General features: G+C 35.1%; 4 protein-coding genes across 4 annotated transcripts; 2 read left to right on the top strand and 2 right to left on the bottom strand.

Annotated features, from left to right (window-relative positions):
- The first annotated feature begins 11,620 nt into the window (after positions 1-11,620).
- Positions 11,621-14,161, top strand: Prosbeta5 (Proteasome beta5 subunit). The gene is made up of 6 exons (XM_076129283.1): positions 11,621-11,853; positions 11,935-12,036; positions 12,461-12,560; positions 12,980-13,173; positions 13,494-13,632; positions 13,959-14,161. The coding sequence occupies exons 1-6, from the start codon at positions 11,710-11,712 to the stop codon at positions 14,123-14,125; spliced, it is 846 nt and encodes a 281-aa protein (XP_075985398.1). The 5' UTR covers positions 11,621-11,709; the 3' UTR covers positions 14,126-14,161.
- Positions 14,162-14,648: 487 nt separating this feature from the next.
- LOC142982660 (putative enoyl-CoA hydratase) lies at positions 14,649-17,989 on the bottom strand. Its single transcript, XM_076129282.1, has 6 exons — positions 17,758-17,989; positions 16,983-17,215; positions 16,546-16,696; positions 15,835-15,984; positions 15,326-15,523; positions 14,649-14,904 (listed from the first exon to the last, which is right to left on the bottom strand). The coding sequence occupies exons 1-6, from the start codon at positions 17,879-17,881 to the stop codon at positions 14,750-14,752; spliced, it is 1,011 nt and encodes a 336-aa protein (XP_075985397.1). The 5' UTR covers positions 17,882-17,989; the 3' UTR covers positions 14,649-14,749.
- Positions 17,990-18,227: 238 nt separating this feature from the next.
- Positions 18,228-23,023, top strand: Der-1 (derlin 1). Its single transcript, XM_076129167.1, has 5 exons — positions 18,228-18,613; positions 19,433-19,636; positions 20,101-20,249; positions 20,560-20,670; positions 21,136-23,023. The coding sequence occupies exons 1-5, from the start codon at positions 18,461-18,463 to the stop codon at positions 21,269-21,271; spliced, it is 753 nt and encodes a 250-aa protein (XP_075985282.1). The 5' UTR covers positions 18,228-18,460; the 3' UTR covers positions 21,272-23,023.
- Positions 23,024-23,451: 428 nt separating this feature from the next.
- Positions 23,452-25,078, bottom strand: ND-B22 (NADH dehydrogenase (ubiquinone) B22 subunit). Its single transcript, XM_076129168.1, has 3 exons — positions 24,942-25,078; positions 24,109-24,251; positions 23,452-23,683 (listed from the first exon to the last, which is right to left on the bottom strand). The coding sequence occupies exons 1-3, from the start codon at positions 25,040-25,042 to the stop codon at positions 23,493-23,495; spliced, it is 435 nt and encodes a 144-aa protein (XP_075985283.1). The 5' UTR covers positions 25,043-25,078; the 3' UTR covers positions 23,452-23,492.
- Positions 25,079-27,241: the final 2,163 nt, after the last annotated feature.

Consider the following 27,241-nt stretch of genomic DNA (forward strand, 5'->3'; position numbering starts at 1 on the left):
TAAGTTGCAGAATGCTGTGAAATTGAACAGTTTAATGTTGAAATTGAAATGCAGGAACGATCATTTATTGTTTACCGACTTCAAAAAAAGGAAGATTGCACTTGAACGCGTATTGCATGTATTGTCTGGGATTGTTTCTATAACATACTTGTGATTACAGTGATTAACTTAATCTCATAATGGTTATTTAAGTAGTGACAATGTAGGATAAATGTCTTACCACCCTGTGTTCCTCTTTTTCTTGTTTTTAGTGCTAAGTACATCTGTAGTACGACGTTATTAACAGAAGCAACACTGACAATTTGTCAAAGTGTCGAAACGATTTCTCGTTTAAAGTTATCTAACATTTGAAAATAAGTAGGTACCTAAGTCAAAATGTCGTAATAATAAAGTACGGCACTCGACAACATACATCAAGAACCACCACCCCACTTGTCAAAATTTAATATACAACCGAACTTATTAGGGTTAGCCCTTATTAGCTTACCGCCCTATCTTGATCCTCAGTGCGTGGGTTAATAAAGGGCGCATTACTGTGTAAACATGGCCACGTGGCCTCCTCGCGGCGGTCACGTGACCCTACCACAGACCTGATAGAGATCTTTCGCGCGCGAAATTATCTGTGACCGGGCGTTCGCGCGCTTTTTGATGTCAAAGTAAAAATACATTTGTTTTTGACATACCTTCGGTTTGAATTGCTGTGATTTTAAGCAGTAAACGCTGCCAGATGTAAGCCGTTTTCTACTTAGCTTCATCAGGGAAATCTTTAATTTTATCCTTTAAATTCATGCGACAGTGCAATTGCAGACTCCAAAAATGTTCAACTTTAATATGGAATTAAAGACAAGAATTATTTATCGAAGAAACAAGTATTATTTACATTCCTTCACCATGTTTTCTTCCCAAACTGTTGCCATTAATTAATACGCTATACTTATTCCAGCTGTCAAAATTTAACACGTAAGTCGGCATAAATAATTGCAGTAATCTGATTACTTCAAAATAAATATAAGCAATTAATTAAGTGATCATAAAAAAATAATTGCAGTAATACACGTTTACTAACTACGAGGCAATTATTACAATTAATATCATCATGTAATTACAAAAAAAACATTTAAAATATAGTCGTTATCGTGTTACGTTCATGATTGGTACATTTGACCGATTTTCAACAACGATATTTAGTATTCCGCTTCAGGCGCCATCTTGTCATATGTGATAAAATGTTATCCATAATGGCTTAGTAGTTAAATGTTTAATTACAGTTTTTAAACTATTAATCACTCCATAGATTGAGTTTTCATTCATAGGTCATTTGAAAGTATATAATATATCTCGGCGGAATTGCGTAAGTATATAGTTAATACGTCGCCCGAAGAAAGGGTATTAAATCAAGAATTTACGCATTTATACACCTACGCATATATTAATGATAAGGTAAAGCCGCACACCGTTATACTAACAATTATCTGTTATAAACAGCCCATAAACTTGCATCGCAGATAAAATATTAAGTATTCTGTTTAAGGCTTTAATGCCGGTGTTCAATCGAAATAATGTTAGTATGACATCTATGGAATATAAAAACACTCATTAAATTGTTTTACAGCCGGTTACTTAATACAGTTTGCGATGTATCACCTGTTCGTCTCATTTCCTTGTCGTAAACAAAATAGGAAAAGCGATTCCCGCCACGGCCATCTTGGATGAACTGTCAGTGTCAAGTGCGCGCGCATTGGACGCGGGCACCCGCTGCCGGAGGCGATTCATTTGAATAATATCCAAACCATTGCACCAGATATGGAGGATATCCTGAAATGGCAATCTTGCTGGTGTGACTGAACACACTTGAATTAGGATCATGTCATTCTTAGAAATATTTAAAGAACATTTTTTATGCGAAACTTGCGGTAGTTTCCTCATTCTATGTACATAGTACAGTACTTGATTTAATTGTCCTAATATACTGTAATTCCCGTAATTTCGCTGCAAGCAAACTTCATTTTCATTCGTACATAAATGATAAATTGAGACTATAATTAGAGCCGTAAGAAATATCAATAACAGCGGAGATATTAGACGTGATAATTCGAGTTTATATCAAAGGACCGTTGCGTGCACAGTTTATATAAACGAGTTTATAAGTGCAACGACCATAATTACTATTTACAATCAGATCAATTTTGTATTCATGCTTATCTTTATTATATCAACGTAACCATCATGTTATTAGAATATTTCCCGCTTATTCACTATGACTCATATAAATTAGATAAGTATACGTATCAAACTTTTATCCTGTATCATTAGTTAACTTGCGCCATAAAAGTGAACCTCGGGTCTTTATATTAAAGTATTCTTGAAGGATAAAATCATACTTAATACATATGTTAACACGTAAAGGATGAGCATAAAATTATGGGACATATCCCTCAAATAACAATAACGACTTAAAGACACGCACGTCCATCCATCGCGGCGGGCGAAAGCATAATGCGCAATAATAATTCTAAATTCAAAAGTGAAGAAGTTACGATGGCCGGTCGCGCACGGGCCGGTGTTGCCAGTTATATAATTAGAAAATGAAAGGGTGGCGCGCACGCAGCCCGCGGCGCGACCACTACTATCGCTCACCATCGAGCCTGCTCCCGCTAGTGTTGGGACATGCACGTATTATCGATTTACTCTAATCCCTCGTAATCGTTTTCTTGTTATGTCATAAGATATAGAAGATAGATAAGTTTTAGATAATTATAAGCCTTATTCTCGTTACTTTATCTACGAAGTCGGAAGACTAGATGAGTTCTAAAGCCGCCATAGATTTTCTTAGGATTTGCATATGAAACAAGTCAAAGAACTCTCAAACTATCTTATAAATACAGTCTTAAATAATTATGCTTACATTAAAACATTTTTAATGTGCATTTCCCGCATTCCTTCAAGTTTTAGTTACACATATCGTATCATTCGCATCGAAACTAAACTATATACGCTATAGCCAACACTATCACAAAAATATACTCCCCTCACCGGAGGGCAAATGGCAACATTCTTTATTTTCCAATATTAATAAGGAGCGTGCAGCATTACACCGTATTTCACATCGGGCAACATCATTATCTTGCGTCTCTTTCGCACACCATACAAATATATATGTGCGTACTCTTCTAATGTTCGAATTTTGTATAATGACGACCTTTTTGGTGCAAGATGGTAGATCAGGAGAGATTTATCTAAGTTCTATAACGACTTGAGATATACACGGACATTATAGGCCGAATATAATTGATACCTTTGCCCAATAACTCATTCAGCGAAAAATGTAATGAGGTTGATTATAGATATTAACTTATAAAAAATTTGCATACACAAAGTGAGGTATTAGTCGCATTTTTTGTACCCTGAATTGCGTTGAATAACAGTTGACGCATGTACATCAGTATAGTCATGTTTTTAATGAATTAATTGATCAGCTTTAGCAATAATCAAGAATTCATTATTATAGTAGACAATAGTAGACATACATAGATACATAATATTGCGTGATATTATCACGCCTGGTATAGGGTCGAAGGTGTAAGCAGAACGGTATACACCCACGTTTCGCCATATTTTCAATGTTCCAATGCAAATAAAATAAATTAGACTATAAACAGTAATTTTTCCGACTCGAGAATTGAACCCGAGACCTCATGATCAGCAGACGGATACACTACCGATTGCGCCACAGAAGCAGTTATTGTGGAAGGGCCTGTAGGATTCACAGTATTGTAGATCAATGCTGCGTTTTGTTCCAAGTGCCTTATAAGCGATTTCACCATCTTGTAAATAAGTATCGGTTAGCTTACCAGATAGAATTTTAACAATTGACACATTTGCTGTCTCTATATCAATCGGAAAGGTTATTCGATAATTATCTTAAAGTCGGAAAACTGCCACTAGGCCGTTAGTCTATCAACGATCATAGCTTTGACGCCAGCTGTGAAATAAAATGAACTCATATTTACTTTATTGAACATATAAGGAAGATATCTACTAGATAGATAGTCCAGATAGTTATTCATGATAGGTTTAAAGACATGTAATTAAGCTAGGCTATTTCCTACCACTATCTAGTATCGACAACCGAGTAGCGACCGAGAAATGTTGTATTAAAAACTTCAACACAAGCATTGTAAAAACAATGTTTTTTAAATCATTTTAAAAGTCAAACGCTCGGTACTCTGTAGTAGATACGCTATAGAGGGGTATCGTGTTATAACCCAGGTAATTTGGTTGTGGAGGTCAGATAGGCAGTCGCTCCATGTAAAACACTGGTATTCAACTGCATTAGGTGAGACTGGAAGCCGACTCCATCATAGTTGAAAGAAAGACTACGCTACTATAGATCGGTTTCACTGTAAACAAATGAGTGTAAGATAACCTATTTGCTGGATAAACGATAACAAACGTATGAACTGTCAAGATTCCGTTTGATAAACTATCTGATACTTACCCAGAAGATATTAATCCAGGACTTACAATTCTTTTGTCTTCTGCCAAACTGCTTGACTAGTTTGATAATGCCCGGTTTCTGAGTACATTTAGCGGTAGTTTATCTTTTCAATAGCGTTTTTTTATATTAGTTTAAACGCTATTGATAAGATAAACTACCGCTAAATGTACCTCAGAAACCGGGGGTAAGAAAAGCATTTGTTATAAAACAGTAAGTCTTGTATAACGTTACCACTTACCAGATGACGGTATATTTCGTTAACGAAGCACAAAACACACAGCCGCAGTTGTTATATCAGATATATGACTCGTAATATCACGAACACTACTGGACAAGAATATTCGGACACGAATGCAGTGTTTTAACACATTTCCTGAACATTTTTACCATTGTCACTCCGATAAACTTAGACCTCCTACCCTACAATTAATAAATAAATATCATATGTCAACTCACTCACGTTCATCTGTTTTCGAAATAAGCAGAGCTTGTAGTAAAGTTACCAACTATAATCTAACAATAAAATCTTTAAAAATATATCACTGATTAATTATATTCTGCAAAATAAAATACCACAATTCTATATTGCGTTTATCTTGTCCTCAACTGTATGTCAATAGTAATTGCAATGAGATCGCGTGGTTACAGCGGTGTAAATTCCTCATTATACGGTCGCAGGCGCCGACCTCGCGATCATCCATGTTGCCGCACTAAAACAATCTAACAGTGAACTTAGAATTACATAACAACGCACAACACACGCTGATTTATATACATGCTAATCGTAGAGGAAATACAGCTGAAAAATGGTTTGATAGAGTAAAAAATGGTGTTAGAAAACTTGATAAAGTTATCATTTAAGAATGGTTGTGATTAAGATAGCAGTCGTGAAGTCATATCATAGGCTTTCGCTCAGCTTGAACAGCTTTTATACTAGGTTGACCACTAACCATGCGATAAATCTATAGAGCTTATATTATAAATGCGAAAGTTTGGACGTTTGAAAAGACGTTTGCTGATCAATCCCACCAAAACAACGGAACAGATTTAAATGAGACTCGGCGTTTAGATACCCAAAGTAAAACATGATTATGATACTTCTTACCTCAAGAAATCATGCAGAGAAATTCGCGGGTAAAAACTAGCAAATAATCTTTTGCAAATAATAATGCATTTCGAATTTTCGATTCAAATCAGTTCATTTAGATGGTGAGAGCATAAGAGTGGTGTTCGGAGCGCAAATTGATCAATCCCGCGGTAGCCGCGTGAGGCGATTGCCTCAATTACCTCAATTACACACAAACAACCATTTATTTAGATGAATTAAACACTTTATTTGTACAGAAGCAGCTTTCGCAATTCATAAAACAGGGTATATCTAATTTGCACAAGAAAAATTGAAGGAAAGATTGTTCTTTGCTATTGTTATAGGTAACTATACTATAGAATAGTCGTTTTTCCATTTTTGTTTCATATATTTTTACAAACTTAGTTTAAGTATGTATTGTAGGTACCTAAATGCAAAGTTCCTAATCCGCACGTGGCCAACGTGGTTCACTCAAGCCGTAAGATGTCCAACTCCAGACTTACATATCTCATTCCCTTGCCCAGCGTTGAGACAGTAATGTGTTATTGAACGGATTTTAGGCATCTTATAATATTAGTAAAAGAGATTTTTATGGGAACATTCACTGCCAAAATGGCACTCTTTTTCAATTAAATATTCTGCTCTATAATATTGAACAACAATTCCCACATTATAATAATAATCTACATCCTATCAAGTCGTATTTTACCCTAGTTTTGAGAACACCCCTAGGTAAATAGCCTAAATGGTTCATATCTTATAATCTAGGCATAAAATGGCGTCATGTCGGGCCGATTGGTACAATTTTATTGTCAAACCGTTGTTATTAAGATGCCGATGAAATTCGAGGCATTACCGAGTGCCGCCGGAGGGAGTCACTAACTTAGTAGAAACACTGTCAAGTTAGAAACGTTTTAGGACTGTCCTGGGTATGTCAAAATAAGTAACACTTAGGTACATATTGGAACCGAAATGAAAACTTGAATCTACGAAATCAGTTTAAGTCGGGACTACCTGCATTACTAAAGGCAATTTTCTTGTATTTTATGTGTAAGTTACGTAATTTAGCCGATTTTCCAAAGGTTTTATTAATTTATTCGGAGATTAACTGTCAAATTTTCAAACTATATAATCTACTCTAAACTTTATCCAATATCAAAATTCCTTTGTAATTTATTCGTATAAACTTAATTTATTGAAGAGGAACCATTAGTTATTACTTAGTTAGCTTAATATTTACATTCATCGTCACATTATCTAACTAATTTCTACTAACAAACTTATCAACTAATGACTCTTCTTCTATCATTAAGAGCTATAAAATATTCTACTAAAAAAAGGATCTCATAAGCCAAAATTCATGGTCACTTTAGTGGACTACCTAAAACTTGCGTGTCGCATGAGACTGTCTCGGCTGTTTCCTATGGGAAACAACCTCCCTCCCCCGCCCCCCGCCTCGCGCCCTCCTCGCCCCCCTCGCCCCCTCGCCCCTCGGCCGAGCTGACGAATTGCAACCACCACCATGTAGGCATGCACCGATGGAATGTGATAATAAGTCCTAAATCCGACTGGATCTCACACCGAACTGTATCGTCGAATACTTTTCTTGTTTTTTATTTATCTCCCTGGACAAGATGTATGGATGTGAATGAGGCAAAATATTTTTTGTAGGGATTATAGCAAGTGACGTTCTTTGGTCTATCATGACTACCGGCTACCCACATGGAGAAAAAGCGTTAATTTATTTATTTATACATGTAATTTGTACGTATACATGTATTTTAATTATATGGAAGAGCTCTCTCTGAGATTGAGACGAGGATCTTTTGATTAAATGACCAGCTACCTATGACTAATGTTTATTTTAATGTGACAAGGATATCAAAGTATGAAAGATAATATATAGTTTGTAATTACAGGTTAAATGTCGTGGTCTTCCTCAACTTTGATAAGAACAATGCCAATTGCTTTTAGTTAAAAAAATATTATCAGCAAATAACAATATTTTACATTGAAAGAATCTTAAGAATCTCTCAATTCTGAAATTATTATTAAGTATATAAATTAAAATCTATTTCGTAAGTGTAACATTTTAGTTTCAGTTTATTTCGTTGTCGGTCTACAAAGCGGCCATTATAACTCGCAATTATGAGTTTTGGGGCTATCATTTGTGCAGCTAGTTGCGTCGTACTAATGTGCAGTTTAGTTCAGTCGTGACTCCGTTTCGCCACAACACACGATTCCAGGGGTTTTTGACGTGGATTTGATACGGGTGATGGCGCCAAACTTACAAGAAACCCTTTATATTTAACAGAAATAAGAATAAAGCTTAAGTGTATGTTTAGTGTGTTATGATTTCTGATTCGTGAATCTTTTGCCCTTAATTAGGTGTAAAAGGGCAAAGGGATAGCTTGGATTTTAGTTGTGGGAATATGGATGAGGATTATTGTATGGCTTAGTTAAATGAGAAATAAAAATAATTGCATTTTCTATAGGTTACAATGACTAATTTTTTTTAAAATTAAATTATAGGTACCAATTAATAAACAATGACTATTTTGCGTCTTTGTACTAGAACATTTAAGGTTAACATCAGAAGTAATTACATCATTACTTCAGTAACTATTTGTTAATGGTTAACAACAGGATTAACATTTATTTGCCGTAATTTTATAAATCAAATCGCTCCTTGAATACAAAAGGGCCACAAATCGAAATCTATAAATTTTACAGGAGAGCCAAAACAAATTTTTGAAACTGTTTTTTTATAATATTTCATATATTTATTTATTAAACATAAGATGTTAATATATCATTGGATGCGTATTTTTTAGCTCTATCTTTCTACAAAATAAACTTTGTAATAGCTGTTACCTATTAAGAGAAAAAAGCATATAAGTCCCTTTTGCATTCAAAATTTGAACCAATATTGTGAGAAATATGTCAAAAATTAAACACACTTTTACAAATAAAAATGGTTAATTGTACTTTTTTGGTAAAAAAACCGTATCAAAAAGTTTAAAAATAATTACTAAGTAAAACCATAACTGAATAGACCAGGAAAACATTGTATTAAACAATCTAAATTAAAAAATCTGAACTTTTTATTAAGTAAGTAAAATTATTGAGATCAACTTTGTGCGTAACTTTCATTATTTAGTAAAATTAAACATCAATCATCATCATCAATCAATGGGTAACGTGACGAGTAGACTGAGTGCAGCAGGAGTATTAAAGAAATAAGATAATAGAAAAGGTTTTTGAGTTTTATAAGCCTTTATATTTAGCATTCGTGGATTATTCCAAAGCTTTTGACAGCATTACTCATTCCGCCATAGAATCATCACTCCATCCAAGTCCTACTTAAAGATACTATGTAGAATCGAACCTTCATACATCAAACTCATCAAAGCAATAGACAACAATATCATTCCAAGCGTGAAACAGGGAGACCCGCTATCTCCCAAGTTATTTACCAGCACCCTCAGAGAAATTTTCAGGAGCCTGGCGGTGTTATGGCAATCAAAAGCATAGTTGTAAGTGGTAAACAGTTAACAAACCATTGTTTTGTAGATGACATAGTCCTCTTCTCTTTTTCGGCATCGGAACTCGAATCAATGCTCAAAGATCTGAGCACGGCAAACCTTCAGATTGGACTGAGTAAGAACCGTACAAAAACCCAGGTTATGACCAACAACACAAAACGTAGGGTCGAGGTAGACGGGCACGTCATGGACTATGTCGACGAGTACACTTGCTAGGGCCAGATAACCTCTTTTAACAACCGACGGGACAAAGAGTTGGACAAACGTGTCACAAGTGCCTGAAAGAGATCCTGGTCCAGGAAAGAGCTAATGAAGGGTAACCTTCCACTATCACTGAAGTGAAAGCTCGTCGACATGTTTATACCTACTACCCGTCCTTACCTACGCTGCCCAAACATGGTCCCTTACGGAAAACCAGAAAGAGCCAGAGAGCGATGGAGCATAGTATATTATGCATCAAAAGAACAGATCACGTCCGAAATTCTATACTGCGCTCCCAAACTCGCATAGCCGATGTAAGGGAGAAGACCGCTTGGCTGAAATGGAACTGAGCCGGCCACATTATCCATATGCATTCGGAAAGGTGGACCCGCATATCTACCAACTGGATGCCAGAAGATGGTCATAGCAGACGCGGGAGACTTAAATGGAGATGGCAGGATGACCTAGACGCATTTGAAAAGGACTGGTCGGATCTTGCCCCTGAAAGAGGAATTTGAAAGGAAAGGGTGCCTCTTTACTTTGCCTGCATCAAAATGTATTATTTTATTTTTAAAATTGTAACGAAAACTAAAATTATTATCATACCAAACGGTCATATTTCTGGCCTTCCCATTCTAGCACGCTAAAAATGATTATTTATTCCACAATAATTTAATGCAAAAGGGACGTATTTCAAAATATACCTACTGCTATATTACAAAATATAAATAACAAATACTAGTGTTTGAATGCAAAACGGTCGTTTTCAGAAATATGGCACTTTTGTATTACAAAATATGGTAACAAATACTATAGTTAGAATGCAAAAAGGACGTTTTCCAAAATATGGCAGTTTTGTATTGTAAAATATAATCACATTAACTTGAAATTTTGCACCCAACACAGACATATTTTGGATTGTGGCACTTTTTCATGCAACTGACGAGCATTTGCGTTGAATCTCCGGGCGTAACTCGCAAAGTGGCTGTTTTGCACTGACATTACCTGTCAAAGTGAGCTAATGCAAAAAGGGCAGTAAGTCAGTGCAGCCATAATATGAGCAAAAATGATGGGGGTTTTTTTTTTACTATAAAATATAGTCGGTTCAGGTGTCATTTTTGCAATAAAACGATTTTCAATTTTTTTTGAGTTGTGGCCCTTTTGCATTGAAGGAGCGAAATATGCAGCTTTTCGACTCTTATTCGAACGTCAAATTTACCCTTAAAATACTGTTAACAGCATTAAATACGTTATAGAATAGGATGACCTAAAAGCCTCAAACAACAACCTTCTTGTTTTTATCTTTTGATCTCTTTTCTATAAAGCAAAAGTTTTTCTTAACAAAAGACCTACTAAATCGACCTCCAACGTAAATATTTAGCATTTGTCTTAAGAACAAACAGCTTGCGCCTATAGTTCGTAAATAAAAACAAAACGTATTGCGTCATTCGACAATAAATGACTTAACTATAACCTCTGGTACATTGTGCATTCCACAACGAAATAGTAACATAACATCTTGATACAGCTTTCCAAAATGACTACATAAGTAATGACTAATATATAAATTATATACGCTATCTCTACGTATCTTAGATTATAATGACAGAGTTTAACTAAGGGGCTTCGAATATCGCCAGAGAGATCGTATCTTTCCTGACTCATAGTATAATGATAGGTCTCTGCTAACCTCCCCGCTATTTATTAGGCACACTCTGTATTCGGTAAATTTTATTCCAAAGACGATTCTCTGAATTTATAACTGATCATTTTGGCGGCAAACTATCCATTAGCGAATTAGTCTTGCGATAGATACGATTCCTAATTCGTATTTCTTGGTTTAACGATCAGTGACCTGTGAGCTTTTATAAAACTGAACTAGATCAAATTATAGGTTTATTTGAATTGATTGCTGATCCAATTCTTAGAGTTTTTATGTAATCTGAGAAATAGTTTAGTATGAAATTTAAATTCTTAGTTATTTTTATTAATGTAGCTATCAACAAATGGGAGTAACTAATCGCTATCAAATGACTAGTAGTGACATCTCGTGTGAAGTAGCATGTTATTGTAAAAAAATAGTGTTAAACATTAAGTACTAGATGGCATTACATTAGCAATTTTATTTTATTGTTGCTCATTAATTAATCATATGTTAATAAAATTGCATATTTTATCTGAATGTCTTTCATTTTCATCAAAATTCATAAGTATATAATTATTAAATTACTGTTTCATTTAACACAAGTTACACTGCCGGCTATTATATTTTGGCAACATTGTGAACTAAACGTCAAGCTTGACAAATCGGCGTTTTTGAAGAAATTCGCTTGTCATTCATCCAGTGTTTGAGAAATTATTTGAATCACAAAACAATAATGGCTCTGCTAGATTTTTGCCATTTAGATGAGAAGATTAACCTGAAGCCCGTCGATTCCCTCGCTTCCTTCCAAAATGACGTGCTTGGATACAGCCAGAACTTCGTAAACAGCGCTCAACTCGCGTCGCCTCCGTTTGCAAACGTAAGTAAAGGTTATAACGCTGTAAAACAATCTAAATACCACCAGAATTTGATTAATAATCGTGTTTTATTGAATTTCTAGCCCGTACAGACCCTGTCACAGTTCAATCAGAAGGATGAGACAGGCAAAGAGATCAAAATTCAGTTCGACCACGGAACCACCACTCTTGGCTTCCGTTACAAGGTAATTTAACTTATTACACTACTTTATACCCCTATTATTGTTAAAAGTCGTATTTATTATTATTCCATATGATATAAGACCTATTTACATTAATAACTTGCCTACATTGTAAATGTACCTGTTCTGTCACTTGTTTTCATAAAATCAAGTCATTGTTGAGGCATTTCAGAATTTGTTTGCTTGCTTCAGAACATGTTTGTCAGTGGATGGCAAATTATACTACACCTGCAAGTCATCTGTTGATATATTAACATAGTATCATATAATTTCTTAGTGTTTTGTATAAAGTAATATGTCATCTATACTAGTTTTAAAATCAATGTAACAGGTACTTAAGATATTAGATAACTTCTAGAAATATAAGTTATAGCAAACTACTTCAAAAAACATAATGTATAGTTTATTGATAACTTGTGTCCCTCAGGGTGGAGTCCTACTGGCAGTGGACTCTCGTGCCACCGGTGGTCAGTTCATCGGCTCACAGTCCATGAAGAAGATTGTGGAGATCAATGACTACTTGTTAGGTGAGTAGTAACAGCTCATTGCAATAAATTAAACTATGACTGTGCACTTTTGTGTAGAACTGCAAGTAAAAAATTGATTACTTTGAATTTTCATTTGAACTTTCTGATATCATACACATGTACATGCAAATAGACCATATGCATGCAACAATATAAGCATTTATGCCTAGAGCATGACCTGCAAATGTTTAAAAGGGGTCAATAGAAACCCCATTCTTGTTTTGTCCATTATGCATTGACCCTGTGTTACTAAAGGTAATTTGACAATAAACTCAGTTACCAAATTCTATTCAAAGCAAAAAAAATAGTCCATAATGATACAGCAACAATTATAACAGTGAAAAAAAACAAAAACTACTCTTGTCATATAACAACATAACTCTACATGGACCTGTCTTTAACAACTTTTTTCATCTCAGGTACTCTGGCCGGTGGTGCCGCCGACTGTGTGTACTGGGACCGTGTGCTCGCTAAACAGTGCCGACTGTACGAGCTGCGCAACCGCGAGCGTATCTCTGTAGCGGCTGCCAGCAAGCTCATGGCCAACATGGTCTATAACTACAAGGGCATGGGACTCAGTATGGGCATGATGCTCGCTGGTATTGATAAGAGAGTGAGTATACTTATTTATGGATTCTTTCATCATAAAAGCTGTTTATACTGCTATTTAATTAAAATCTGATCCCTATGTAATTACTATACTAATATAAATAAATACTGTATAAATCATACAATATGATGTATCACATCATTTCTATATAAATATTTGGTGCATCTGCCATCTATCATCTACGCACTCCTGACTATAATTTTCCCCCTTGGAATACTACTTTGTAAACTTGTCTCTTCCTTCTGAATTTGCTGTAGAAGAGTATTTTTCTCGCCAAACATTCATCAGAAACAACTTGTGTTAATAATTTGTCCGTGTTACAGGGAGCTCAACTGTACTACGTAGACAGCGAAGGCACGCGCACCCCCGGCAAGGTGTTCTCAGTAGGATCTGGTTCCGTATACGCTTTTGGTGTACTCGACAGTGGGTATAGCTGGGACCTTTCTGATCTTGAAGCACAAGGTAATCAATCTGTTTAAAATATTTTGAAATAGATTCTCTTCGTAGTCATTTTAAATAATCTGTTTAAAATTCTGGCTTTTTCTTATTTCAATAATATCTATCACCTGATATATCCTAAGTTTAGGTAGTATCTAAACCCAATGGAATATACTAACATTCATAAATGTTGCCAGCATTTTATATGTTAATACACAATACACCCTTTTCTATAAACAGTAGCCTAATCAAACAAAAACAACTCATCACTTAATAAAGAAATTACTACAAAACATGTTTAACTTTAGATCACCAATACCAGTGTCGTAACTCCACAATTCTCTCCACAGAGTTAGGTCGTCGTGCGATCTACCACGCGACCCACCGCGACGCGTACTCAGGCGGCATCATCCGCGTGTACCACATCAGCGACAAGGGCTGGGTCAACATCTCCAACGAGGACTGCTCCGAGCTCCACTACAAGTACCAAGCGGAGAAGGGCATCACTGACGCTTAGATTTACTGCCTTTAATAAATATTGTCATATTTTTAATTATATTGTTATTTTTTCAATACGATATTCTACAATATTCTCGCAAAAAGAACTGTACTGCTAAAACGTACATCTAAAATGCTGCCATCTTGAATTTTAAATGAATGCATTTGAATTTTAAATGAATGCATGAATTGAATTTTAAATGAATGCATTTGAAAACAACACTCATATGTATGATAAAATATTTTCTTTCAGCAAGTATTTTCATAGAAAACAAAATTCGACTGCCAAAAGGGGTCTATCGAAAGCTGGCAAGCTGTACACAAAGAAAAATTTTTATTTCCCTTGGACAAAAGACCACCATTGTAACAGCCATTTTCCTACGTACGTTACGTACACGAATGTATACGTTCGTACTTTTGCTTATAGATTACAAAATATAACCTAATAATTATCTGGCATTCTGTAAACGCTCATAATTTCACTCCAAGCGATTCCAAAACACACCGTTTCACAGAGGAATATCAAAATATCACAACATAAAAACAATTAATTACATTTAATACAGTTGAAACAAAAAGCCTCAGTTCAATACTAGATAGTTATATCACAACTCAATAGCTAGCTACTCTTAACACTAAACAACTACGTCTTCTTCTCATCTTTGTCTGTGGTCGTCGTGGTCGTGCTTGTAGTCGAGACTCCTTCTTTGATGATGATCTCCTCCGATACGTCTTCCATTTCCCAGTCTTTGAGCGGCAACTCTGATAGCTTGTAGAATTTACCGTGTTTGCCGATACCTGTGGAAAAATTGGATATTTTCTTTACTAATGGACATATACTTAATTTTTCTTTTGTAACATTTTTCAGCGTGCAATGCAAATCGCGAATGATCAGTTTTGCTTTGTGATAAGCAAAAAATCTATTCCTAATTATTTTGCACATTACAAAAGAATATCTAAAAACACTAGTTTGAACTTAAGACCCTGTTCTTGAAAATAAGTAAGGTCCCCAACCTGTAATTGGCCATAATGTTGGCCCAGCAGTGGGACAGTAACAGTTTAAAACTAATTATTTATTTATGAACTCAGATTATTGTCTTTGATCCCTGCCTACCATTGTACGTTACAAAAAACAACCTACAAGTTAGGGGGTGACTGTTACCAAGCAGTAGAACAGCAATAGGTTAAGAAAATGTATGAATTGTATAATAGTAAATACCTTTTTGGAACTTCTGAACCCCATCTTTAATATCTTCAATGGCGTTTCCGAGTAGACTGGTCATGACAGCCTCGTCTCTCATGCTCTCCTCACTGTTGGGGTTCAGCTGCGAGTTCACTGCCGCCAGCTTGTCCATCATTAGTGCGTTCTGAGGGAACTTTGACAAGGACTTCGCTAGTTTTATCGCTTCTCCTAGGGCTGAAATACAACGGAAATTTAATATTTAGTGCCAAAAAAGTCTAAATATTGTAACTGGTGGTCTTGTATGATGAGATGCATGAATGTGAATGAAGCAAAGAAAGTTTGTAAGGATCGACGTAAATGGCTTGCTTAAGTCTCTGCCAACCCCTATGAGAGAGGCATGACTTTATGTATGTAAAAAATGTCTAAGAGTATGAAAGCCAAATTTTGTATCAGCAGAAAATAACTATTAGTGCAGTAGTGCTAATGCTTTGTACTTTAACGTTGTCTTAGCCACAGAAATCTTTTTAAAATTTTAGCACTGTTACCTGTTCCTGTTGAAGTAAGTTTAGCTGCCAACCCGAACTGATTGGCCTCCACCCCCGTGATGAGGCGTCCTGTGATCACCAGATCTAATGCACGCGATAGTCCCACTAGTGAAGTGAGCTTACGGCCTCCGTATAACGACAGTGGCACACCTGCCGAAGAAATAAATGAAAGACTTATAAAGTGTTTTGTTTCTTTCACTCCTTAGCAAAATGAAAATGAGAAAACATATATTATTATAGTAGCATTTTAACTAAAATAGGTTTATAGTGTGTTTATGAATAAAAGGGTTAGTATGTGCTATTTAACTTTGCATGTCTACAAAACGAAACAGAAGGGGTAAAATGAGTAGATGTAGACAATGAATGTGGACGATATAGAAGTAACAATAGCAAGATTTGTTGTTTTGCTATCTACAATCCTTCACGTAAAGTTAACACAATGGTAGCAATAAGACGGCTAACACTTCCGATGATAGGGACATAAATAAAAACATTTAACCAATATAATAACTAGATATCGTATCGTCGCGAGTTCTTGGGTTCTACACTCATGTGAGAGCACTTAATCTATTGAAACAGTTAGTGGTAAAGGCTATATTTTTGTCGACATTTGCCGACGAAAGCGTCGTGAGCATGTTCTGATTTGTGGAGTATAGCCGACCGTGGGTCAAAGGGTTAACAAAATGGAAGTTAAATAATAATGGTACAAACCAAATCTCCTGCCGAGAAAGCCCATGACAGCTGTATCTTCTATAACTCGTAGATCACAAGAGAGAGCCAGCTCAAAACCTTCAGCCACTGCATATCCTGACACTGCAGCTATCGTGACCTTGTCGCACAGCGGTCGCCTAAGGAGACGCGCCTGGAAATATATTATTTATTTTATTTCTTTGATTAAAGCCCAACAAGAACTATTTAAGAAAACTCTTGTTTTATGAGTGTTTAAATTCACCATAGTATGAGTAAAAATCATAGTTATTAAAATCATATTATCTGATTATATTCATCATTAAATTTTATTATTATGTATAATATATGGTCTAGTGCTTTGCATTTTTCTTTACAATATAATTTATCATACACAATGCAAAAGTACCACTATGGTCCCAAAAGTGAAGATATTCAAATGAATACATAAACAAACTTACAGCAGCATCAGTCATTGTGCTATATCCCTTCTCTCCCATTTCGTCCATATCAAACCCAGAACAGAAAGTGCCTCCTTCCCCATAGAACACCAACACCTTGGCGTCTTTGTCTTTATCAAATTCATTTATAGCAGCTGCCATCTCTTGTAGTGTGGGGATGTCTAAACTGTTGCGAGTCACTTGACGATCTATGTTCAGTGTAGTGATTGCTCCAAATTTTTCAACTATGATATCTGTAGAACATTCATTAAGAATATGCTTAAAGTTTAATATTATTCATCAGTATATCATTTTTAAGAAATTACAAATATGTCTAACATATGCAATCCCTTGCACAAACAGATATTTTTCCATATTTTTAAGATAAGTTATGGTTAAATGGGAATATATATTTATGCTTCGCTGTCAAACCCTTTGCTTTAAAAAAATTATGGCTATAAATTATACTGCATACTAGTGATAATCTATATGAATCCTATTGCTTGTTCGTCTGTTCCCGAAATAAAAGGAGACAAACTACAGAGAAGGATACTACAAATAATTTGATGTTAAATATATTTGAATTATTATTAACAACAACAGGAAATAAAATATTGCTTTGCGCGCAATGCAGAATAAAATAAGTTGCGCCATAATTATTTCAACGTATCAGAGGTCAATTATAGCAATGTTTTTTTTGCACAATGGACGGGAGATTTCTCACACTGATTGTATATGAAGTAGAAGGTAATAGTGAAAAGTATTTTAAAGGTAACTAAAAAAGTAATAACCTTACTTTTAATTTTGATTTCTTCCTCTTTCTTTGGTTCTTTTTTAGCATCATTGGAAGCAAAACGAACGGCATTTCTATTAACCGATGGGTTGATGGCCGAAAACAATCTTCTTAATACAATTCTCATTGTACTTAATTTATGCGGCGGCGTAATCTAAAAATAACTTAAAAATCGCTGTGCCGTAGAATAACAACAAGAATCTATCGATTTGAATTCTGTCAATTTCAGTCCGGTCTGATTTCTGACAGTGACATAATCTTGACATTTTAATCTCTTTTGTAAAACGAAACTCATTTTATTGAACGGAAATGTATTTTTTGTGATTAAATCAACGATTAATTTGTATTTATTTACCATATTATATTTATTTTTGAAAATTAACGAAATATTGGGATACTACAAATGGCCTTAATTAAAATTTTCTTGGAATTTAGAAAGCAATCATCATACTTTGGACACGTCAACGGTAAATTTACCAACGGCGAGCAACACTGAAGTCCGCTGTCAAAAACACCAAAATCATTCTTGATTGAATTTTCTCGACAAATTCTCTTAGTACACGTGTACCACCGCTATATTGTTAATAGTTTCATCATTTGTATCTATTTGTGGTCAAACGAGCGTCGAGAAGCGTCCGCAGGCATTACAAGGGTTCCTTGTAACCTGACTTCTTAGTGGCCTAGTTGTTTGTGTTTACATTGTAAAATGTCTGAATTTCGGGACTGGTACAATAGTGTACCGTTTTTTACTAGATACTGGCTGACATTCACGATAGGGCTCAGTATTCTGGGCCGGTTTGGACTGGTTAGCCCTACTTACTTGTTTTTGGACTTCTATCCCTTCATAAACAAGTTTCAGGTGAGTGAGAGTATACCATCCATGAACTTAGTTTAGCGGCTTATTATTATTAAGGTACAAACAAACAAAAGCTTCAATAATTATGATTAATCTGTTGTAATTAACAAAGCAGCTTTATTTTGTTTGAACACTCATGCATTTTAGATGTTTATAAAAATACACAGGCAAGCATACTGCTGCTTGTGTACAAGGCAAAAATGATCATTTTTGAGACCTATATAATAAGTAATAACTGCAAATAATCTTGTTATGTTTCAATGTTGTATTGTTGATATTTATTGTTTGAAAATCTTCAGTTAATTTATCTCTGTACATAGGTGTTCTGAATTCAAAATTGTTTGTCTTTCTTTGAATCTGCTGTTTAGCATATAAAATAGGAAAACAATCATAAAAAATTTAGTAAATCTGTTGAAAAAAAATTAAAGGCTCTAACAAACTACTAACCTATTTGGTGAGGATTTTGATAGAAGTGTAGGCCTGTACTTCTTCCAACAATAATATTACATACATACATTAAATCACACCATTTTCCCATAGACTATTATAAACTCTCTTTATGTCATTAGGTTTAGAATGATTATAGCACAATGACTCATTCTTGTAATTCAAGTTATAATCAATTGGTGTCACAATAAAGTGAGTAAGCATTTTCTATATGCTTAATAAGTATGTCACAACACTTTGTATACATTGGTTAAAACCAAATATTTTAATTTAAAAAAAAAAATTGTATGAAAAAAAAAGTTCCTCTGTTGATTTGTTTATGGTCTTCAAATCTTACATCTTCACTTTATTTTAATTCTTTGTTTTTTTTTACAGATATGGAGACCATTGACAGCTCTCTTCTTCTACCCAATCAGTCCAGGCACGGGCTTCCACTTCCTCATCAACTGTTACTTCCTGTACAACTACTCTCAGAGGCTGGAGACGGGCATGTTTGCCGGCAAGCCCGCTGACTACTTCTATATGTTGCTGTTTAATTGGTTCTGCTGCGTCATCATTGGACTGCTAGTTGGATTGCCCGTATGTATATTCTATATAATAAATGTGATGGACTCAAGGACAGTATTGGGTAAAATAAGAAGGTATAACTTCAAATTATTCTTGACAGCCTGTCCAGTCTGAAATGTAGTGTATTACGCTGCTGGTCATGAGGCTATGACTCCCAAGTCAAACAAAGACCTTTTGGGCTTTTTTAATTTCTTTAATAACATTCCTAATAATTTTCTGCAATAAAATATTATTGGTTTTTTCTAATTTACATCAGATTTTTTATAGAACAGTAGCCCCAGAGTTTTGATGTGTGCCTGATGCTGTTTAGAAAGCTCACTCCTTTCACATGGGACTAAAATTATAAATGTTGAAACACTGACTTCTCTACCTACACCTTTGAGTATAACAGGCTTTGTATAATATCTTAAAAATTCTCAGACAACATAGCAAAGTATCAATTAAGATCTCAATAACAATTATATTTTTCCATACAGATTCTAATGGACCCCATGGTGCTGTCTGTGCTGTACGTGTGGTGCCAGTTGAATAAGGACGTGATCGTGTCGTTCTGGTTCGGCACGCGGTTCAAGGCGATGTACCTGCCCTGGGTACTGCTGGCCTTCAACCTGATCATCAGTGGAGGGTGGGTAGCCAGCACTATTCACTACTAAACTCTATTTGTAAAAAACCGACCAAGAGCAAGGAATTGCGCACGAGAATTTCCTGACCATCCATATTTACACTTATAAATGCCAATATCTGTTGCTATATGGCCCTTATAACATACTCACATCTATTTGTGGACCCCACAAATATTTGTTCCGTGCGGGAATTGAACCGAACGCACAAACTCCCACCCAACGAACTGGTAGTGACGTGGCCACCACCTTAACCACTGCTCCAGGGACGCCGTCAATTGTTATGTTATGTATATAATATTGTTTTAATTGCAGAGGAGTGATGGAACTGCTGGGTATCCTGATCGGTCACCTGGCGTTCTTCCTGCTGTTCAAGTACCCGCAGGAGTTCGGCGGCCCCGCGCTACTCACGCCGCCTGGCTTCTTGTAAGTTTACAAAACTGATTGATATAAATAATTCCAATAAAGTCGCCCAGTACGGGTTGATTTCGCGCACTTAGGGTTGCGTATCATTTAAAGAAACGAAAAAGAAAACACGTTTGTTGTAAGGGAGCCCCCATAAATATGAATTTTATTCTTTTTCTTCTTCTGGTTCATGAGGTATAGGCTCGTGACAGACAGCCGGTAAAGTGTTTGTTAAATAAAGTTCGCCTTTTACTCTTTGCGTATGGCATCATAAAAAAAGAGTGATACAGGACATTAAACTGTGTGTAGTACACACGTGCTGTGTTTGACTAAAAATCGTGACTTTCTTTACATATCAGTCGGTTTTTAATAGTCCTAATTATTATCGTTATTTTAATTTAATTTTAAGACTTTTGACTTTAATTAACTGCCATGTACTACACCTTTGGGTAAAACAGGCATTATATATTATGTACGTATTTTTAGGAAGCAACTGTTCCCTGACACGCGGTACGTGGGGGGTTTCGGCACGGCGCCTCAAGCGAGGGTGCCGACGCGGCCGGGCGGCACGGTGTTCGGCGGACATAACTGGGGCCGCGGACACACGCTCGGAGGCAACTGAACAAATAAACCCTAGTTTACACGTTTAATGTAAGATATCAACGACGGTCCCGGTTTTTACGACGTGATTGTGGTAACACTCTTTATAGTGTACATATTGAAATGTTTACTCACTGAAGGCTAGTTTCACATTCTATAAATAAGTGTCAGGTAACCTATATGACAGTAAATGTATGAAAACTGCTGCCAAACTTTTATCTGATCTAAAAAGTTATTTGATAGATATTTAGAGGATGTGAAACAGGTCCTTATAATAGTTCATTCTGTGAGAGACTTGTAGTACAGTGATTAACGCTAGTGTCTTCCTGAGTGCGATTCTTTTAACTGACTATAGGCACATGATATATGCAGCAGCGTCAGCAACATGAATAACGTGAAATATAACTAATTAAACTACATTATTTTGGCAGACAGTCGCCGATAAAATCTCGTCAACATTAATCGGCGACATTGGTGTGTTGATTTTTGCAACGCGTTAAAAAAGCGCAACATAATAATATGTTTTATTAAAAACTTTTCTGTGTGTCATGTGTGCTATAGTTTCGGAAGGAATTGTTAATAGAAGCTCAATCTTCAAACCTCTGTACCTGTTGTGGATAAATATTAAATAATAAATAATAAATGAATTATAAATAAGGTTTAAATAAAAGTATATTTGACTAATCCCTGTGGGACTTCTGTACTGCAATCACTACTTAAAATAAGGGACGCATAAATAAGAATATTTTACTATAAAGTTAATATAAATATCGATAATCTAAAAAAATATTTGTTTCAATATTGGTGTCTATGAGGCAGAGAAGCTGACACCGCCTTTTTTATCATATGGTTAGTGATCAATCTAGTGTCAAAGATATTCAAGTTACTCGAAGATTTCGGTAGCGGTCACCCATCTATTGAGTGACTCCACCAAGGGTTGCTTAACCCACAGATAGTTTACTAGGCAATAGGAGCCCTATTACCTCCTCATGAAGGTGTTAGCCCTCTCCCTGCCAAGTCGAAAAGACTATAGTCTAACTAGTATAATGCCCATTGGTGTATACAATATCACAAATAAAACCTAAAAGATGTCGATATTTTATGAGCTTTGTAGAGAAAACTTGTTGAATTGAATAGACTTTGTGCTCATTGAATAAGTTAGCACTCGAATGAGTTTGTATGTTTGTCTATGGGAGTGTTGTGAGTGAACTTGTTTTTTTAAAAAGGTTTGCCTGCCTTAATTTTGTTTATGAAAAAAGACAGTGGGTATTTTATAAACTTGATAACAATAAAATATTTCCCTGAAGTTTTCAATATTTGTTTGTTAAAAAAAAGTTTGGTCTTTTGCTTTTATATAATTAGTTAAGCAGCTTCCTAAATGCTTATTTTTTATTTAATCAACGAATTGGTTTACGAGTGTTAGGTTTGATTTGAAACGCGATTTTTGTAATGTTCCTTCTATAATGAATTGTCACAATAAAATATTACTCCACTAGAACCTTGCATTTATTTTAAAAGGTTTATAATATTATTCTATAAAAAATAAAAATGTCGAGTTGTGAGAGCATGGAAACACAAGATGTTTAAGTATTTTTTTGTTTTTGGTAAATGGTAAATGTATTTATAATTCAGCGTTTATATAAAGTTTGTCTATGAAAGTATAGCAGTAATATATTTATTTATCTAGTCTTTGTTACGAAGATGTTAACATCAGGAAACCTAAATATATTTCTATAACAAAACTGTTTTAACAACAATAAAATATCAAGCAATATTTTCTATTTTTATTTTATCAGCCTGTACATCCTGAATTAAGTTCTTTTCATAAGTTTTAGTATATTACTACTTTTTTAAAACCTGTGTCTGTACAACTGCTAGGTATGAGTCCTCCCAAACTAGGGAGGGCTTAGGCCTCGAGTCCTACACTACAGTAGTCCAGATGTGGTACTACAAGTACCGATACACATATTAATATTATAATATTAAATAGTATTGACTGTTTCAACCTTATTTTAGAATTAACATATAACATAACTTGAGATAACAGTATCAAGCCAGAATCTATCTGACTCATTTGAACAGGGAATGAAAAGATCCAAATATATAATATTGATAAATTAGTCAATAACAACAAAAAGAACTATACATATATTTTACTTGAAGCTCATTACAACAATATACTAAACAAATGAAACTCCTTGGTAAATTAACGCATTCACTATATTACACAACTATACATATGTTCAATGTTTCTCTTCCTTCTCTGCAGGGCCGTGTTCCTTCTCCCACAGGGCGATGAATTCCTTCTTGCGCTGTTCTCTGCGCTTGAAGTACTCGGGGAAGTGGGCCTTTTCTAATGGATGCCAGTAGTCGAGTACCCAGTCGGGAGGAGTGACTACACGCTCATGAGCGACACCACCCTCACTCAATGCGACTGAAAATAAATATTATAGGATCAATTGCTAGTTAATTGGCCCTTATAGTAAGATTACTGATGATAGGTCGTTATTGACAGCTTTGGTGTAAAAACTATATAATTTTGCAGGAGTTTGTTTGTAAATAGAATGTAACTGAATTTTTCTAGGTATATCATTTATCACATACTGAGGGGACTGAATCTTCTGGCAATTTATCGAAGCTTTTCAATAATCATTTGACAGAGAAGACGAAACAAGCTATTGTATTTTGGTTATTAGGCTACTGCCACAAGAAAATCTGAACGCTTAAAGGTATCTTTATGCCACTAATTAATTTCTAAATCAGCAATGCAAACATTGCTGCTCTTTTACTGATTTACATGTAAGGACCTACTTATAAAAAGGTATCAAAAGATAAAAATTGTACATCAATCTAACTTACATTTCCTAGGAATAGGATGCAGCTGCATGAAGAGTTCTTCCTCTCCGTCCTTGAGCATCTGAGTTGCCTTCCTCATGTCTGTCTCCTTGGCATTCTGGTTGAACCTCTCCCGGAGCAGCACAGCCTGGTAGCGGTATACATGGCTGAAATCATATTGATATAATTAGTAGTGTTTTATAAAATAAGTATGGAGGATACAGTATTTTGTAACCTGGTAAAAAGATGAGAGTAGTAGGAATTGAAACTCAAAATTTACTATGTCTTCATTCCAATAAATTGTCAATGCAGTGTTGAGCAGATAAAGTTTGCAAACCTTAAAACACTGTTATTGGAATTGTTTTAAGTGGATATAAGACCACATCTGGACTAAGACTACTTATGTTTCTAGTATTATTGACACTACCTACATTTCAAACTATCTCAAAATAGATGAAAACTCTGACTCCTATGTTTACTCTTAATGTAATATAAATGGTTCTTTACAAAATATGCTAAATTATGAATTTAATATTTCTTATATCTATAACACGAGAAACTTTTTGTACAATATATAGTTTCCTACTCAAATTGTTACTTCTACCTAAATGTTGAATGTCAAATAATACAACAATAACAAATGATTATAATAAACAATATGAAGTAATAAAATAACCTTGTAATATAAAACTTCAGAAATTAAAGAAATGAACACTGAAAGATATTATTCATTGCAGTTTTCGTAAATATCTGAAAAAGAAGGTAAAGTATTTGGTTATGTTCCTTGCAATTACGTAATGTGATAAATAATGGGAGAAAGACAAAAGAAGGCAATATAATTTTAATAGCAGACTTACCGTCTATCGTAGTACGCTTCTAAATTGCGTAAAGCCCTTTTATAAAGGCTGCAAACCTTTTGAGAATGAGTTCGAATCCCAAGGAAGGGGACACTCGCCATTTTTATTGTTTTGACTACACTGACAAATGTCAAGTGTCAAACTTAAAAACTAGTCCGGCGCTTTTTTTAAAGTCTATGGTCAGTAGGCAAAGGCATGCCGAGAGACCACCGCATGTTATTTTGGACCATGCTGTTTTCTTTAAGTCTATGGTTTTATCTTTATTTCCGTATCAGGTAAATCAAAAGATGATTAAACATTCAATTTACATTTAATAAAACATGTTTATTTGTGATACTTCACTGTATTTTAATGTACAAGTAATTGCAGTTGAATTTTGAATCAATACCGTAATGTTTTGGGCGCCAATTTTCAAAACACTAGAATACCCGACTGTAACATTTTCGTGAACTGACAGATCAATCCTATCAAATAATTGCTAATTTTGTAAATTTGGCTACAAAACCTTGAATAGCGAACGGAGTAGCTAAAGATTTGTTCACATCTGTTACAAGGCCGCCATGAACGCATGCAACGAACCAGCGCAGTAACGCATCCGCTGAACAATGTCACTTTGGTTCAATTATATATGTGATTTGGAGTGGACGACCGTGTCCGGTGGCGAAGGCTTTGTACAATCAAGCCATTAAAATAAACTACCCTGGTTTTATTGCAAAAGTTCCGATTTTAAAAACTTTATTAGCATTAAATAACTTTAAAATAGCATTAAATAAAGTAGCAGCATAGTTACAATCATACATTGTGAAGAATTTTGCATCTTACCCGAATCAACTACAATTTTATTTTATCAACCTCTTTTGGGTCGAAATAGGGGTGCCAAATGCCAATCATATGTACGAATCAACATCTATATTTATTTCAAAGAGTCGAACTTGATGTCACTGCCAAAACATGGTTATCTGATTAAATAAAACAAGTATTTGTGAGTTACATCGTTGATTACCAGGTTATTCCTGCAAATATGACATCATTATTTAATTGCTGTTTCACTGTTACGTTACATTCGTGCCGATTGCAGTTAATTACATTTTTTTTCTTTCTTGCTGATCAGTGAATCTGCCCTTAAAGTTCTCAATCAACCTCGACAAACATAGCTTAACGTGAAAGATTGATCCGAACGGTTGTTGTCACTTAGCCACGAACTCCATAACTTATAATAATATATTTTCTCTTCAATAACATAAAACGATTGTACAGACATTAACTTATCCTTTAAAAGTTGAGGTAAGTTCAGCTCCAATGCCTCTTAAAAACCACCCATCTATAGAATAGGTACTAAAGGTTAGGTTACTTAACATTTTAATCGATTATATTATCGACCGCTGAGCGTAAAACTTCATTCGGCACAACTACCAGAGATCACTGCTCTGGATGATAGTGTATATTACTGTTGACCACGAAGTCTCAGGTTCGATTCCCAGATCTGACTCTCTGACATTACATAGGACTTTATGGTTAATGGCGAAGTGCGGATGTATTTCACCTTCGTACAGACAGACGTGATATTATGTATAAAGCTCACACAATGCCTGCACATGCCATGCCATGCACAAGATGTGCCTTTTTCTAAATAACATTTAATTAATATTTTTATGAGAGGAAAACCTATAAACTGTAGTCGAAGGTTAATGTAATGTAAGTTAAAATAGATAGTCATGTGTTGTGTGCCATTTGATCCTGAGATATGGTACGTGCTGTGCATAGAAATGAATGATTAGATCCTGTTGATGTAAACGTATGACATGACCTGAACGCGTCATGATTTATATTGGCTTGTTACGAGACTCACCTAAGTACTTATACCTACTTAATGTTACAAAATTGTAAAGTTTGTTTGTTCAGTCTTACCGAAAGGTATTATAACCCAAGTAACTGGGTCGTGGAGGTCCGATAGGCAGTTACTCCATGTGTAGTTGCATCTGGTGAGACTGGAAGCCAACATAGTTGGAAGAAAGGCTATGTTTAACTAACTATACAAAATCAGTGGTTGACTAATGCCCGGTTTCTGAGTTCATTTAGCGGTAGTTTATCTATTCAATAGCGTTTTTTATACTTATGAGTTTAAACGCTATTGAATAGATAACCTACGGCTAAATGTACCTCAGTTACCGGGGATACGTTCATCTAAATCAGTGAGGATTTTAGAACCATTGTTGCATATTGTACAACTTAACTGATGCCAAGGAAAGAAAAAATGTGACGGTACATAAATATAAGTACATTATCTTGACGGCACATCT

The sequence above is a fragment of the Anticarsia gemmatalis genome, chromosome 22, assembly GCF_050436995.1.
Source record: "Anticarsia gemmatalis isolate Benzon Research Colony breed Stoneville strain chromosome 22, ilAntGemm2 primary, whole genome shotgun sequence".
Lineage (NCBI taxonomy): Eukaryota > Metazoa > Arthropoda > Insecta > Lepidoptera > Erebidae > Anticarsia > Anticarsia gemmatalis.